At 34.7% G+C, this 18037-nt stretch overlaps 2 protein-coding genes across 3 annotated transcripts in view; one reads left to right on the plus strand and one right to left on the minus strand.

Moving 5' to 3' along the window:
* The window catches only part of LOC129243666 (sodium-dependent dopamine transporter), a 49536-nt gene extending 47916 nt beyond the window's left edge, over positions 1-1620 (plus strand). For both annotated transcript variants that reach the window (XM_054880858.1, XM_054880857.1), the window contains exon 10: positions 32-1620. In XM_054880858.1, coding sequence (XP_054736833.1) covers positions 32-145 — 114 coding nt within the window. In that variant the 3' untranslated portion in view covers positions 146-1620. The remainder of the gene's footprint in view (positions 1-31) is intronic.
* Positions 1-18037, minus strand: part of LOC129243667 (gamma-1-syntrophin) — a 242349-nt gene that overhangs the window by 53134 nt on the left and 171178 nt on the right. The gene's annotated exons all lie outside the window — the stretch shown is intronic.

Genomic DNA, 18037 nt, shown 5'->3' on the forward strand with positions numbered 1-18037 from the left:
TATTTCTTGCCTTTATTATTTTCATGCGCAGCGTTTGAAAATACTCACAACACCTTGGCGCGATCAGCAGGTCTCAATCAATGGAGTAACAGCGGAGGCGACACAAGTGCGACTCACAGATGCTAAAGAAGGTGCTGAAGTTTGAGATCAGCCATTTGCAAGATTCAAAATATATTATGTCTAATCGTTTGTTATTACTTTGACTCATTCTTTTTCAAATTGAAAAGTTGAAAGGTTGCAATATTATTTGTGTAATATTGCATGGCGTGTAAATTTAAATGTCACCTGTTCTTCACTAGTTAATGTTCATGAAAAATTAGGGAATTAGCTTTTAAGTAATTGATAGCGAATAAAGTTGGTAGTCAAATTAGAAAATAACTAAAAATTTTGTACACTTATACAAATGCAAATTTCACAAACAACGTAATATATGTACTTAGGTTTCGCTCGCATAACTGTTTGTGTGAAAGCTGCGCACCAAGCAAGTAGCAAGTAAACAAACATGCATACAAATGTGTAATGCAGCTGAAGTGAATGTTATGACAGTTTGGTAGACACTGGTATCTAAGTATTTGCTTTAGAGAGTAGCCCGTAGGCAGTGAGAGACCCCAACCACAAACGTGTGACTTGTTTAATATGCAAAACATCATATATTGTTGTTATATGACTGAAAGAAACAAAATATGGATTTATATTATTTTATATTAAATGCATGATGTTGCAAATTTACAAACATGCAATGCCAAAAATGAAATATATCTAGTAAAAGTGTATGGATTTTTGTAAACGAATTAAAAATGCTGTGTAGATAATATTAGATTTGAAATAATAGAACTTTCCAAGCTACAAGTGTTGCATAGAAGACAAATTGTATTAAAAAAAAACTAAGTATGTTTTAATATGCAAATATGCCACGCTTACCCCAGACAGCAGAAGTAGCTAGTAGAGAAATGCTTGTTAACAAATCCATGTACAATCAAATAATTGTTATGCAATTTTACTATAAGCGTATGAATCTACTTGTAAATCACGAAGAAAATTATGTTTGTAAATTAAAATGCGATAGTTGAAGCTTTAAATAAACCCCTTTTAACGGTGCACTCAAGTGCTGCTGTGCTCCTAGATAAACTAAAATCTTGTACATAAAAGCCAATCACACCATACAAAAAATATAATGAAAATATAGTAACAAATGGTGTGTTGTTAGCCGCCAATAGCGGAGACATACCCCAATGTTTCAGAATGAGTTGGAGTGTTGCTGCAACATGTTTACCACACAGCCACGTAAAAATGTTGCGCAGTGAGGCTGGAAACAGTTGAATACCTGCGTATTTGTATGTAAAATTTGCTTTATTGATATAAGAAGTCAAAAGGTGAATTGCTTAAGGTTAAGAAAATTAAATGACCACAGCGAATAAGAAAATTGGAGGTCAATGAATTTATTTACTATATTATCTTCATTTCATTGCTTATACGCGTATGTAAACGAAGCTAAAACCTTTTAGCAGCCATTAAAAGGTTTTAGCAATGAGTTATAATAATTGATTGTTATTTACATGCCGTTACTAGTACAAAAATAATTGAAGGTCTTACGAGGTGTTGTGGTGCGTAATTGTTTTATTTATAGATATATTTAAACTTAAAAGGGTTTATTATTAAATTTACGTATTTTCAATTAATTTTTTGTTATGTGCACACACATATACCCATACTTATAACTAATTTAAAAATAAATAAAACATAAAATTTTAAGAAAAAAAATAAACAATTGGCTTAAATTAAAACTTTTTCGCAGCCATGAAGAAGTTTTAATGCGGGACAGTTGAATGGAAATTAAAAAAAAATGGTACCTATATTTGTTTGCAATTTTAAACATTCATGCAAGCTTTAAACATTCAAATGAGTGTTAGCATACATACCTGATTATCTACATATGTATAGTTAAACTTTTTTTTGCTTATTTTGAATGAAAAATACTAATCCCTTCATTTACCCTTTTTCAAATTTTGACTCATATCGATGCAGAAATACTTATGCATATAACTGCAATCAATGGAAAATGTCAAGTATTTTTCATCAGCCTTGAAAAATATTTGACTACAGCTAACCATTCAAAACAAAAATCGAGTTTAGTTCTAATTTTTCCTACTAAAAATAATCAAGTAACACCAAAGAATATTGCAAGAAAAATACTTCAAAACATTTTCTTCAGCCATGAAAATGTTTTGAGCTCAATCAATGAAAAACATTAACCGCATTATTCCATTTGCATCCAAATCAGGTTAATACTCGTATGCTAATATACAATATAAGTTCAACATACATACACACTTCTACATAGAATCACAAACATGCTCATGCTTGTGTACAGTTCAATTTTATTTGAGTATTCCAAAGTTAGGCTATTTGCCTCCCAAAGTAAATTAATTATTATTTATTCATAAGTTTATACAGTTTAATATTTAAGTATGCTGCTTTTTATTTAGTTTAAAATAAAGTTCTTTTCATTTAAATATAAAAACAAAGTTGTTTCATTTGCTTAGAAGCGCAACATTTGCATAGCATGCAATATTGTTGCACACAATTCAGTGAGAATGTTGCTGAAACATGTCACTCGGCCACAGAGTGGTTCAATAAACAAATAACCAATTTAATTCGCTTGTTACCCAGAGTACGTCATGCAAAATATCATAGCATAGACACATTTTTCTGGATACATCAGAGAACATTCATACATTTACGTTCTCTGGCCACATCAGCATAGGGTGCTACAAATGCACAATTACCGATACAATGCCTTTTGGGAAATCGTGAGTTGCAATAACTTTATGCTAATGTAATTATTTACTTAGTTTTTGTTGTTGTAGCATCATGATTTTGTTTTTATAGTGGTAGGCTTCCCCGTCATGAGAAAAGCTTCTCAAGCCGCACACAACAAATTGCATAAGAAGCTCTGCCTAAAAAAGGAAGATGTTTTGAAGTAATGGGAGTTAGAAGGTTTTAATCATCATTATTGTTTTCTTGAATCCCTAGCAAGACATAGGACATCAACAATACCTACGCGCCATCTCGTCCGATTACTGGATGACGCCTTTACCTGTTTTCAGATTAACCCGAGTTGAGCCAGGTCTTCTCTTACGCGATTTCAAAGCCGCCTTTGATAGCACAGACAGAAATCACTTCTATATGGCTATGTCTGAGTTTGGTATCCCCGCAAAATTAACGCACTCTGTAAGATGAAGTTGCACGGTACCACAAGCGCCGTTAGAATGGGAAGTAACTTCTCCTAGCCATTCGATACCAGGTTTCGGACAAGGTGACTCACTATCTGTCGCGCTGCCGAGCTAAACCGCTGAGTGCAACTAGCATATGCCGATGACATCGACATTATCAGCGAAACCAACTGCGCTGTAAGCTCGGTATATTCCAGTTTAATGAGAGGCCAGCAATGAGGGTCCTGTGGTTACTGAAGGCAAGCCAAAGTATCTACTGACAACACATAAGGAGTCTTTATTTCTTGGGCAATATGTCAGTTTTGACAACCAAAAATCCGAAGCTGGAAAGGACTTTGTCTACTTTGGGACCAGCTTTAACAACAGAAAGGGCATGAGCCTCGCGATCAAGCGAAGAATAACTCTTACCAACAGGTGTTACTTTGAGCTCAGTAGGCAAATGAGAAGTAGAACTCTCTTTCGAAGGACCAAACTGACACTTTGCAAAACGTTCATCATTCCCGTCCTGGCGCAGAAACGTGAACGATGTCAACAGCAGATGAGAAAGTTTTGGGAGCATTCGAGAGAAAAATTCTACTTTAGGTCTTTGGCTCCTGCCGTGTTAGTGAGGAGCATCGCGTACGGTAGAACGCCGAGTTGTACGAGCTACATAAAGACATGGACATAGTTAAGCTTGTAAAAACACAGTATCTACTTTGGCTTGGTCATGTCGCTCTCATGAAGAAGATGCTCCCGCCAGGCGGATCTACGACACGGTACCTAAAAAATTTAAACGAGGCAGACCACATCTCCGTCAGAAAGACGAAGAGCTGCAGGTCCTGTCACCACTCGAGATTGCTAACTGGCGCCAGTGAGCGTAGGACATAAACAGCTGGCGCGCTGATGTGGATTCGACCAAAACCGACACACTTTTATAGCGCCACATAAATAAGTAAGTAACTTGGAGCAGCTTCAGCTACATATAGAAAAAATATCCTGTTGAATGCATTTGTAATTTTTTTCATTATTTTCATCTACTCTTTTTGAATATTATTATCTAACATCTACTTAATTGCAATAAATTAAAAGTATGAGAATAATCAAATTACATATTTATTAGTTATTTGATGCAACAACTGTTTATGCAACATGCCATATTTTGTTGTGATTGATTACACGGATATGTCAAATTTGTACTAATTTGTAAAAGAATTTGAAGCAATAAGTAATTTTACAGCGACGTATTTATTATAAATATCTCCATCATTACAAGTTTTATATAACAACGCAGTAGGCATATGTAAGTGTGTATGTATGTGTAAGTGCAGTAATAAAATATGCATGTGCGCCCACAAAGTTGCTTAATTAGTTATATTAAAAGTTGTTTGGGTGCCGAAGCGAGCTTTTTATATCAACGATTCCTGCCACAAAAGGGAAAGTATTGAATAAATTATAAATTTACTGCTTTAGTGCAGTGAGGTCACTCACAATTCTACTCTCTCTCTCTCACTCTCTCACCCTCTTGCAGTAAACTGAACTCTCTGCTGATTATCGTATGATGGAGTCATTTTGGGATGTTACCAGTTTGTATTTAATCCTCAAATAATGATGCGATTATCTCGTTTTAAGTGAATTAGACAAGCTTACTTAAGTGACTTTAGACTCTTCAATATGCACGGCTATTAAAATAAATTGCAGCTCAAAATCAGAGAACTGTCGATAAAACACGGAAAAGTCGACGTGCAAAAACTTGAGGTTACAATGGAAAAGTATCTAAAGTCATCGACGAAATGTGATTTAGATGGGCTTTCTTCATTTTTACTTAAGAAATGCAGTGTTTCATTTTGAGTGCATTCAAAATACTTATTTATTTATTGTAATTATTTACAATATTTATTTTATTTTATATATTGGAAAGTTGGAAAGTTGCATCCATTAGAAATCTTGTACCAATAATGATGTAATAAACTATAAACCTATATCCAAACTCACCACTTGCTAAAAGCTTCTGGAAAGGGTGGAGAAATATAAAATGCACCACTTTGTGAAAGAAATAAATGATCAGCATCAACATGGCTTCCTTTGTGCGCGACCTACATTTATCAAGGTTATCAACCTGTCTGAATTTTCCCCATTTTGCATTTCATCATTTTAAACTGACCATCAAGTAGACGTTGCCTACGAAGATTTTTCTAAATCTTTCGCTACTGCTTCGCCTAGTAAATTTGGGTTAAAGCTTTAAAAGTTAGGTTTCCATTAACATTTTTTGTTTTTGGTTAAGGTCCTAATTCTCGAACCGAATCTCATATTGTAATGAAAGAATATTTATTTGAGTTAAATATATTTATTTATTTGTCGTTCCAAGCTAGGCATCCAGCTTGGCGAACGATTATTTTCTTTATTGTGTCTTACATACTAATTACAAGCGTTTTTATAGTAACTTTTATCAATGCAAGCCAACAACAATTTTTCGGTGTTTACTTGTGTAATATGATTCTAGCATTCACGCGCCGCGCATATAATAATTACGTTAGCTATATTTGCGTTTACTTTCAAGTGTAATGAACCTTTTAAGAAATATGATACTTTATAAAAACGGCACAGCACAGTGAATGCATAAGTGGACAATAAAATAAAAACCAAAACAAAATGTTTATGAATATTAATGTTAAGGCATATCCGACTTATAATCATACTACACCTCCCTTCTTCGGAAGAATGCTCATACAACTTTTTTTTTTGTATGAACATTCTTTTACATTGAATTGTTAAAATAAAAATGTACATAAGAGTAATCTTAATTTTATATATATGTATATATTGTATTAATTTTCTAAGTTTAGACCGGTCTTTAAAACTACTTATTGTTGATAAATCTTAAGCCTATTTTTGTGAACTATTTGTTCTTTTAAAGATAACTTATCGACTATAGTAACATTATTTTTATCATCTATTGCTTTAATGGTATAAGGCCCACAATATTGGGGTTCCAGTTTATGGGCCACTTCATTTCTAAGTAAAACTAAATTGCCTATGCTAAAATTGTGATCTAAACTATTTTTATCATAAAATGTTTTTTTGCTTAATATTAGCTATGTCTATCATATTGCGAGCTCTTTTATGTGCTACTTCTAGCCTAAATCTTACTTCTCTAGCGTAGTTATCTATGTTATATAATGGAGTAATTTGGTCTACATTTTTGAACTGCTGAAACATGTTTGGTGTTTTTCCAAAAACTAATTCATACGGACAATAGTCATGTACTGTAGAAGAAGTGGTGTTAAAACAGTATGTGAAGTATTGTAGCCACTCATCCCAGTCGTTTTTGTCAATCGATATGTAAGATCTTATGTATTGATTGAAAGTTTTATGTGATCTTTCTATTACTCCTAATGTTTGGTGGTGGTGAGCAGTTGAATTAATTTTCTCTATTTTTAGCAATTCACATAGCTCTGTTAGTATTGAATTTTTGTATTCTGTACCCATGTCCGAAATGAACGTCTTCATTGGACCGTAGGTAAGAATAAACTTTTCAAATATTGCTTTCGCCACTGTCTTGGCGTTTTTGTCTTGGATGGGTATCGTGACTAAATATTTTGTCATGTCGCATGTTATTGTGACTGCATAAGTATTGCCATTAATTGTTGTAGGTAGTGGGCCTATCGTGTCTACAATAACTGTATCAAATGTACCTGTAGGTGTTGGTGTTATAGTCATTGGGCTTTTTAAATGCTTTGTTATTTTGGTTTTTTGGCATTTTTCGCAAGTTTTTACGTACTTAGCAACATCTTTTGACATTTTATTCCAGAAGTAATGTCTTTTAATTTTCATAAGTGTTCTGAAAATTCCGCAATGACCGCCTTCTATAGGGTCATCGTGGTATCTTTTTAGAATGTCCATTACAGTTTTAGCATCATTGATCTGGGTCACCTCATTCAGTAGCGCTACTTTTACTTTATTTAATATCATATTGACCTTATTTTTAAAATCATTTATCGAGACAAATTCGAAAATTTTCTCGCTAGGTGCCACTTGTAAATTATTAATGCCATATTTGTCGGCCACTTCGTCGAGCCTAGAGAAGAATTGTCCTAAGTCAATTTTCCCATTAACAAATAATTCATCAATTTTTATATATGCCATTATAGATTTTCCTCGTTTGATGTAACATCGCGTGGGTGTAATCTTTAATTTATTGTATTTCCTGACGTCAGTGTTATTAATTGGGACATATATTTTGGGCTTATCATATGTTTTAATGTGCTGCTGTGTAGTTGGACTGTTGTTATTTTTCGACATTGATCTAGTCACTATTTTGTATAAATTTTGATTCTTTTCATTTATTTCCTTTAAGTCATTGATTGTAATGCGAGACAAAGCGTCCGCGACGTGATTATCTTTTCCTCTAAGATATTCTACTACGAAATCATACTCTTCTAAATCAAGTCTCATTCGTGTTAGTTTTGAACTTGGATTCTTCATTGAGAACAGGTAAGACAGGGGTCTGTGATCGGTTCTAACTAAAAACTTTGTACCATAGACATAAGGTCTGAAATGGGTTATTGCCCAGTGTATGGCAGCTAACTCTTGTTCAATTGTCGACTTGTTGCTTTCTCCTTTTGTGAAACTTTTGGAGGCATATGCTACTGGTAGATGTTTTCCTTCATATTCCTGAGTAAGTACTGCACCACACGCGTATTTGCTTGCGTCTGTTGTTAAGCAAAATGGTTTCTTAAAGTCGGGATATTGTAACAATGTAGGACTCATTAATGCTCTTTTGAGGTACACAAATGCATCATTGCATTCTTTTGTCCATTCGAAAGCAACTCCCTTTTTAGATAACCTTGTTAGGTGTCTTGAATATTCAGCGAAGTTTTTAATAAACCTGCGGTAGTAGTTGCAAAAGGCGACGAACCTTTTTGCACTATCTCCGTCTGTGGGTGTAGGATAATTTTTTATTACCGAGTACTTATTGTCGTCTGGGAGTATCCCCTTGTTTGTACATTTATGTCCGAGGTAGGTTACTTCATGCATAAAAAATGAACATTTTTCAGGATGTAATTTTAGATTATGTGTTCTACATAAATCGAAAACATTTTTCAAGTTTGAAAGCATATGTTTTTCAGAGCAACCAAGGACTACTAAGTCATCCATATATAAGAAAGCTTGCTCTGGTTTTAAACCACTGAAAGCAATTGTCATCATTCTTTGGAATGAATTAGGTGCTACCTTTAAGCCATATGGTAGTCTAGTAAATCTGTATGAACCGTTGTTGGTTGAAAAGGATGTGAAATTTCTTGAATTTTTATCAAGTTCTATTTGATGAAATCCAGTCATTAGATCGAGACATGAAAAATACTTTGCCCTTCCGAGTTGGTCTAAAATGTCATCTATTCTCGGCAACGGGAATTTATCTGCAATTAATTTTTTGTTGATTTGTCTGTAGTCGATTACTAATCTCCATCTTTTTTCTACTGTGTTCGGTAGAGACTTTTTTGGTACCAATAGTATTGGACTATTGTATTCTGAAAATGATGGTTCGACTATTTTGTCTTCTATAAGTTTGTTTACTTGTCTCTCAATTTCATCCTTATGTGTGTGGGGTATACGGTAGTTCTTTATGTATACCGGCTGTTTGTCTTTAACCATTAACTTTTGCTTATAAAAATTATTTGTTGTTATTGTTTCTGTTTCTAACCCAAATATGTCACTGTATTCGGAACATAGGTTTGTCAATTGTTTTTCATATGTTTTAGGAAAATTTTTACTCAATTTGTCGAGAATGTCCGTTTTTCTTTGTGCATTTCCCGTGTTATTGTTTATTATGTCGTAATCAGAAACATTTTCAGTTAAAATGTTGCTTTGCTTTAAAGATACTGTATTATAATTTGTATTTAAAATGCGGATATAGGCGTTGTCAGGTTTTACCAAGGTATTGGCTATAAATATTCCAGGGTGTGGTTCTTGATTTGGAATCAGTGCTTCATCCAAGGTATTAGGTAAGTTTATTTTTCGTATAACTTCTGACCTTGCGGGAATGATTATTTCGTCGTTACATGTTGTTGTTATTGGTATTTCTATAATTTGTGTTAAATTATCTGGTCTCAGAATTAGAGCATCGTAATTTTGAGTAAAGTCTAATACACAATTGAATTTTTTCATGAAATCCATGCCTATTATACCATCACATGGAATTGGAAAGTTATCCGGGATAACGTGAAATTTATGTGGAATTAAAAATTTCGTAAATTTTAAATCAAAAAATATTGTACCAATAGAACTGATTTTGCCTTGCCCTATACCGCTTAATGCTGTAATGTGTTTTGTGTTTATTTTTTGAAAAGTGGATTTATTGAATTTTAAGAGTGATATATCTGCGCCAGTATCTACAAGTAGTGTAATGTTTGTATTTAAATCTGCTATTTTAAGTTGTACAAAAATGCTAAAGTTAAGGTTAAGCGTATGTATCTTAGAGGAATAGATTAGTTTTCCGAGTTGTTTTCGTCCGATTGGGCAACTCGTACATTGTGTGTCATGTTCCGGTTGAAATTTGGTCTGCCTTGTCGGTAACGATATCTATTTTGATTATTATTTCCTAAATTATCAAAATTTGAACGATTTTGATTTCTAGGGAAGTTGTTTCTTCTTTGAAACCTTCCATTTCTGGCAAATCGTCCATTAAATGGTCGTTGACCAAAATGTAGTATTGTGTTTTGTTGTCCTGTAGCTTCAGTACAGCTACCAATGAATTTGCTTATCGCATCGTTCATATTGTTAAAATGGCCGGCTTCCATTATTAATTTGACTTTTTCAATGCTGCAGTTTTTGGTCAATGCTTTTACTGCAGTTTGTGTCGAGTATTTACTTGCGAGTTCTGCCGACAACCCATCTGTGATATAGGCATTTTCTAAGTTTTTTGTAAGAGCTTCTATCTCATTACAATAACTATTAGCTGGTTTGTTGTTCTGTCTGATACTCATTATTTTTGCAGCTAATACTTCTACCGATTCTCCTTTAACTGACCTGTTAAGTTTTGTGATTATTTCAGAGATTGTTGTTTCTGTGTCTATGAGATTTCTGGCATTCCCTTTTAATTTTGTTTTTATGAGTGAAACAGCAACAGTTTCGTGCTCACCCTTGATCACTTCAACTAATTTTAAGGAATCTAAGAATGACCGTAGATTTTCTGGTTTACCATCGAATTCAGTCACTAGCTTTGCAGCCGTGCTGAGAAATTCCACAACTGTTTGTGTCATTTCGCCTTCTTCTTCTGACTCTATTTCTGAATTAGTAATTGGACAATCTGTTTCTGAGGAAACTGCTTCAAGCTTTGTTAATAGATTAGCTGGTGGGTTTTCAATAATATTTATTGAAATTTTCTCATTAATTGAATGAGATACTTCCTGTTGGATGTTGTATTTGGCTAAAACTTTTACTAATTGATCTCGTAGTTGCCAAAATATGTCAAGAGCTTCTTTTTGATGATCCTTTGTGAGTCGCTCGAAATTTATATAAGTTAAATTTCTAATTGATTCTAATGCTAATACTAAATTTTTTAAATGTTTTTTAACTGTTTCCTGTTTTATTTGTATATTTTTATTTATACATTTAAACGATTTTTTGAAATTTTCCTTTTCTATCAGTAAAGTTTTATGAATTTCGGACCATTTGTTCATATTTTGTCTAACTCATTAGATCTACTCATATACTTTTTCTTTAGTTTTTTATTATGCATAGCATATAATTTTAATGCTAATATCAATAAGGTTACGACTGTGATTATAATTAAGCAAATTTCTACTAAATTTAAGCCAGTGTTAACGACTACTTCGTTTACTACATTGGCATTGGGTTTATCAACTTTTGATAAGGTTTTTCCCATTTCTGAAAGATTATCTATTGGGGACCTTATACCGTAAATCAAATAATTTATGCAATGTAATAATGTATAATGTATATATGTATATAATGTATGTATAATTTTTTTTTTTTTACATTGGATTTAAAATTTTTTTGTTTTTCAAGTTAATTCATTTATTGAGTAAGCATATTAGAAAGTATATTATATTCAACATATTCATAAAATGACCTTCTGAGTAATTTTTACAGTCAAAAATTTTTTTTTTTTTTTTTTTTTTTATATAAGGCAAACAGAAGCCAAAGTTGTTTTAACTTTAAGAAAAAGAAAATTATTTTTGTCTCGAGCGGTTAACGCTTACAGACTCTAACTGTCTGCATTCAATCATGCACAGTTTTTACTTAAATTCTTTCCTCTGCTGGAGCAGGAATTCCAGTTTGGGATGCGTTCCCAAATTCCAAGCCTTGTTCCAAGGTGGTGGTGGCGGCTGAGTGTTGACTTCTTCTCCTATACTCCTCAATGGAGATAGCTTTCGGCCCTTCTGTGGTCATCTATCTTCTGGTCTATTGGCCAGACCAGGAACTTCACGCAACTGGTAGATCTTATTGGCTGATCAATACCAGGACTTTGTTATTATTAATAGTATATTATATTATATGCTTTCCGCCACTTGTGCAAAAACTCTTAGCACCAAGCTGGACTTTGGAATAAGCATTTGAGCTTTCCGCCACTTGTGCAAAAAAATCTTAGCACCAAGCTGGCAGGATCTTGTTTGTGCAAGAAACTTGCATTTTATGGCTTAGCAAAATTAATGCTCAAGCTGGCAGGATCGCCATGTAATGAAAGAATATTTATTTGAGTTAAATATATTTATTTATTTGTCGTTCCAAGCTAGGCATCCAGCTTGGCGAACGATTATTTTCTTTATTGTGTCTTACATACTAATTACAAGCGTTTTTATAGTAACTTTTATCAATGCAAGCCAACAACAATTTTTCGGTGTTTACTTGTGTAATATGATTCTAGCATTCACGCGCCGCGCATATAATAATTACGTTAGGTATATTTGCGTTTACTTTCAAGTGTAATGAACCTTTTAAGAAATATGATACTTTATAAAAACGGCACAGCACAGTGAATGCATAAGTGGACAATAAAATAAAAACCAAAACAAAATGTTTATGAATATTAATGTTAAGACATATCCGACTTATAATCATACTACAATATAACGAACTGATTAATATCAAATCACACCCTTTGCCACTTCCCGTGTGCATCAGGCTAACATTTTTGGCCATTTATTTTTGTGTTTTCCATTAATGACATTCGTGTCTGTTGTAGCCATGCTAAATTTCTGTTCAGATTATTTGACAGATAATTATTTACCTGAACCTCGGATATTTCGTTATTACAAAGTGATTTAAGCAATTTATCTGGATAGAGTTAGAAAAACAACTTGTCATTTAACATAACATCAGTAAAGGCTTCCACTTAACCTAAAGTTCTAAATCCGATTGCCTCTACTAACACCATTTCTAGTGTTCGTTCGGGCCCGTAGTGCATTAATAAATTTAAAATCACTTTCTTCAAGGCGTATAATACACTCACAGATATTTATATATAACATTCTATGGGGCATTATTAATTGTGAAGACTACTGGAGCAGATAGGTTTCAATATTCCCAAATGAGTTGCGTTTTTCTTTTCCACTCATAGGTGTCTTATTGAAATGAAAAGAATTTTTTATAGTCTCTATTTTATTTCTTTCAAAGCTGGAATCAAATTAATTTTAAGACTTATTTTCAAATATTATCTTTAAGCTATTTAAAAGGTCTAGTCTCTAGAGTTTTGTAACTATGGACTTAATACATTAAATGAAATGAATTTTTTTTACTTTTAATGGGTAAAACGCGATAGTTCGAAGGCCGTTTTAAAAGTCCGTGCAAAAATAAAAATTACTTAAAAGGAAAATCCTTCGACTTCTAGATATAAACGTATGCCAAATACAAAGAAAGAGTGCACAGTACCACCACATCACTCACCGTCATTAACACTCAGGTAAACCGCGGGCTGAACCAAAACCGGCCCTGCAAGAGGACTGTCAGTAGAGTTGAGTTAGAGCCCAAAAAAGGCTTTCGACACTGTCAGCCACGCCACACTGCTAGATGATATCTTACAGTCGACAGTCCCGCCAAGACTGAAGAGGTGGACCGCGAACTACCTGAGTGGTCGTTATTCGTCGGTGCTATTTCGAGACCAAACCTTCAAACAGGGGAAAATAAAGCAAGGAGGAGTTCCGCATGGTGGTATCCTTTTACCCTTGCTTTTAAACTTGTATATCTTGAAACTCCCCCAGCCACCAGAGGGAGTCTGCCTGGTCTCCTACGCCGACGATGATGGCGTCGGTCAATGACATTGATGGCCTGTGCGCCAAGGTAAACGACTACCTCGCCTGCCTTTCTCGCTTCTTCACTGCGAGGAACCTACAACTTTCACCCACGAAGTCTACGGCGACCCTCTTCACCACCTGGACAAAGGAGGTCAAACTGCAACTTAAGGTAAAAGTCGAAGACATACCAATTCCGACTGTTAATAATCCCAAAATCTTGGTAGTTACCTTCGACAGTTTGCTCTTCTTCGCATACAACCGCTATTGCCACTAAAGTCCAGAATCGCAACAAATCGCTTGCCGGCAGTACTTGGGGCAAAGACAAAGAAATGTTGCTATTGACATTTAAAGCAATAGGCCGGCCGGTTTTAATCTATGCTGTACCTGTCTAGTCGCCTGGAACCAGTGATTCGCAGTGGACGAAGCTACAGACTTGTCAAAACACTGCCAAACATAACCCCGATATGCGCCAGGGGTGCCATCTCTCTGACTTTGTGTTAGAATTCATTATTTAGGTCGATAGCCATAATTGTGTAATATAATCATTTATATTTTTATTTCATGTAAATAAATAAATAAAAATTATGTTGGAGTTAAGTAGGCCTTAACAATTTTTTCCGCCGGCTTTCGAATTGGTGCAGTACTTACCTGTTTGATACCACTTGAAGTCTAGTCTAGAAATAGTGATTTAATTGCAGGGTCTGGTGTGAAAGATGGGTAACGAATAGGTAAATTATAAGTCTGGTTAAGGCTGAGTAATAAAGTGGGTTGTAATATTAGAAAATCAGCTAACCATAATTCGCTACATATTTACTTGCATTCACTGGATTTACGTAAACGTACGTCCATAAATAACTACTTGAATTACTCTAAATAAAAATGATACTTACACGTTTTCTTATGAGTATCGTTATTTGCCTGCTTACTACAGTAAAAGAGTTGAAGTAGGATTTGATATTATATGCATGAGGGGAAGTGAAAGGTTTCCAATAGAATAAGTTCTCATACACCTGTTTGCGTCGACAATTTCAATAATTTTATTTACGTTTTCGACAATTGACCCACCAGAACGAAATTGTTGAGATCAACGCTTTGCCGTCACCAGCTGATTCTTTCAAATCCGGTGAGAACCGGTTGACGGTATAATATTTAACATAGCTTCTAATTTCTTATGAATGCTATTTTTCGGTAGACCTTGGAAAGGTATTCTCTCGATGGAGTTTTATGTACAGAGATCGAGTTCCTTCACCACATATGCAAGTATGCGAGTATGTGGCACCTGGTAGCAGACGTGTTGATACACCAGACATTTGAAATGGGCATTAACTCAAAAATATTCAAGATAGCACAATTCAATTTTTGTAAAATTTCCAGATGCTTTAAGCACATATTTTTTTGCATAATTTAATATTTAGGATTATAACCGCTAAAATTGGTGAAGACAAATATTTGTGAGTGCAAATAAAAAATTGTTGTGATGATGATGAGCCCCATTGGGGACGAAGCCGCTCGACGGACGACAGGCATTGGAGTGCGCAGTAAATAAAATAAATATGTTGAACGTTATAAAAAGTTAAGGCTTTATTTAACACAAGAAGAATATTCATAAAATTAAAAAATAATTAACATATAATCAAACTGCTATCGCTGCTAATGTTGAAATACCTGAGTGGATTCCTTAATGCACGGATTTCACTTCCACCTAACGAGTGGAAGTGCCTTCATATTCCATCTTATCAGATTCAAAGTAACATTCGTCAGAACTGTGACTATCCAACGTATTATCTCTAGATCGCTTAGCTGTCGTGCGTAGGATAAAATATAAAATATATAAAAAGCCTGCTAGTTCCTCTGGCAGTGACACTGAGAGACTGAATCGAAGATCTGAAATTCGTTCTGACTCTACCATCGTCTCACATCGTAAGTTTACATTATGAGGAAGATAAGACTTCATCGCTAATGGTCCCTAATGTCTTTGAATGAAAACGTGACTCTTTTACTTATACGTTTCTTATCGCTCAGAACGACAGACGTCGCGAGCCTTGCAGCTACGAACTAATTTGGGCGGCTACATGCCGACACGCGTCCGGAATGGTAAAACGGCTTGGACGGCTATATGCCGACTCTCGCCCCCAAAGGGTTAATTGCTATCGCTCCGTTCACTGGGTGCATAGAAGATTGCCCACATCGCAGCGGCTACTTTCATGTGAGGCGCGGCTCAATTAGTATCTGACTCGTAGTGAGCGGTTGCCTTTCGGAAATGCTATTCGTGGCAAGCTGTATCTAAGATGGCAGCCCCACTACGAGGATAGGGATTCTGGACTAGTAACTACTCCGAAATCACATTGTCACTGCAAAATTATTACGAAATTAGAACCAGAAAAAATCGTTATGAGCCCTTAAATATCTTTGCAATCCATAAACCAGAATTAATATTTTTTAAAGTGTAAATAAATCACAAAGCCCTTTTTTTGCTAATAGCAATGAATTTTTCGCAATTTATTTTCAATTTTATTTCTGCCTTTCCCATTAATGTTTATTGTATTTTTTTCTCAATTTTGCAGATTCTACATATGATGCCAGTATACATGTTTGTATATGTATTGCTTTGCATAAAATATCCACAACATTTCACATTATACATTTTGTGTAAATACATATATGTATGCATGTATGTATGTATGTATGTACTCGTAAGTGTATGCACGCAAGTAAATGAATTATAAAATGTAAGGAGCAAATGAGCTGGGAACTTATAATTAAATATACACACACAATAATTTACCCATGCAATATTGGAGTACAAGCACAAGTTTGTATGTATGTATGTACAATATATATTGCAGTTGCACTATTGTTGTTTTTTGTATAAGCAAATCATTTTTTTTTAATATAAATGCGTCTTCTTTTTTCAGTTTATTTTCCATTTTTTACTGTAATTACGAATATTATGCGTTATGTTGTTGCTTTTCCTTAATCGATTCTAAGTAAATATTTGTTGTTGTACTTATTTCTTGGAAAACTATTTATGCATAAATGAATTATTGGTTTTCAAGTTGTTGTTTTCGAAGTTATTCCGCCATAATTAGCCGATGATTGAGCACATTGAGTGCATAATTGAGAATATTAATGGATTTTGAGAGGGTGAATATCCAGTGCGGGGTGTGAGATAGACAAATATTACATTTCGTATGAATGAGTGAGAGTTGAGTTACAACATATCGGGTGCTTTTTCAGTTGGCTGAGAACTATCGATATCGATAACTATGGTTTCACAGCGGAGTTCACATTTCTGTTCAGTAAGATTTGCCAGCCTTTATGAATCGTTTAACGGCTGAACAACATTTTTAAATTGTGGAAATTTACTTTGAAAAAATAAATAACTAAATCTGGTCGTGAAATTCATAGAGTAAAGTATTGAAGAGACGACGAAATGTCGATTCGTCAAACTAAATACATAATTTTTTTCAGTATTCATTGAGGTTTCAGCATGGAAAGACTTACACCTGACCAACGTTTACAAATCGTACAATCGACGCTCTGTGAAAAGTGTTCAGCGCGCGCTCAGGCCAACTTATGGTGTACATAACCGCCCTACCGAGCGCACTATTCGGTAAACCGTCGGCAAACTGGAAAATATTTTTACATTATTGGACGATACTCGACCGATTAGACTACGTAAGCATGAAATGAAGAGAATATTGCGGCTTTCAATGAGAGTTTTGCGAAAGACCTAGAAAAATCGATTCGGCGCCGATCTCAACAACTTGGCCTATCTTATAGCACTACTTGGGCGACTTTACGGAAAGTTCTTGGTTTGAAAGTGTATAAAGTACAGATGGTACAAGATTTGAAGCCCGCTGATCTTCCAAAACGTCCTAATTTCAATTGTTGGGCGCTTAAAAAACACGCTGAAGATCCGCATTTTGCTGAAGACACGAATTTTTTTCAGCGATGAGACCCATTTTTGACTTAGAGGCTACGTCAATAAATAAAATTGCATATTTGGGCTGAAGAGCAACCCAAATTAATTTAAGACAGTCATTGCATCCATCTTAAACAACCGACTGACTCAAATACGAATGACTCTGGCGCCAATGCAACAGTGAATGGCGAACGCTTTCGCGCAATGATAAACGACTTTTTGATGCCGGAAATTGAAGTCCACAACATCTTCACAACATTTGGTTCCAACAAGATGGGGCAACTTTCTATACAGCCCGTTAAAAAACGCATTTACTGCGTTGTCGATTCGGTGAGCAATTTGTCTCTCGTCTCGGACCAGCGGAGTGGTCACCAAGATCGTGTGATATCACACCTTTGAACTTTAATTTGTGGGTGTATGTAAAGTGTAAATGCTTTGCAGATAAACCAACTTCGATTGAGGCATTGCAAGCCAACATTACGAAAGTTATTCACGAGATACCGACCGAAAACCTCCAGCGAGTCATTCAGAAGTGGTACTCACAGATAGCCGAATTACGGCGTAGTTGCGGTCAACATTTGAAAGGGATTATCACTAAAAAATAAATATCATGAATGGTTCTACACAAAAATAATAAAGATTGTCCAATC

The sequence above is a fragment of the Anastrepha obliqua genome, chromosome 4, assembly GCF_027943255.1.
Source record: "Anastrepha obliqua isolate idAnaObli1 chromosome 4, idAnaObli1_1.0, whole genome shotgun sequence".
Taxonomy (NCBI): Eukaryota; Metazoa; Arthropoda; class Insecta; order Diptera; family Tephritidae; genus Anastrepha; species Anastrepha obliqua.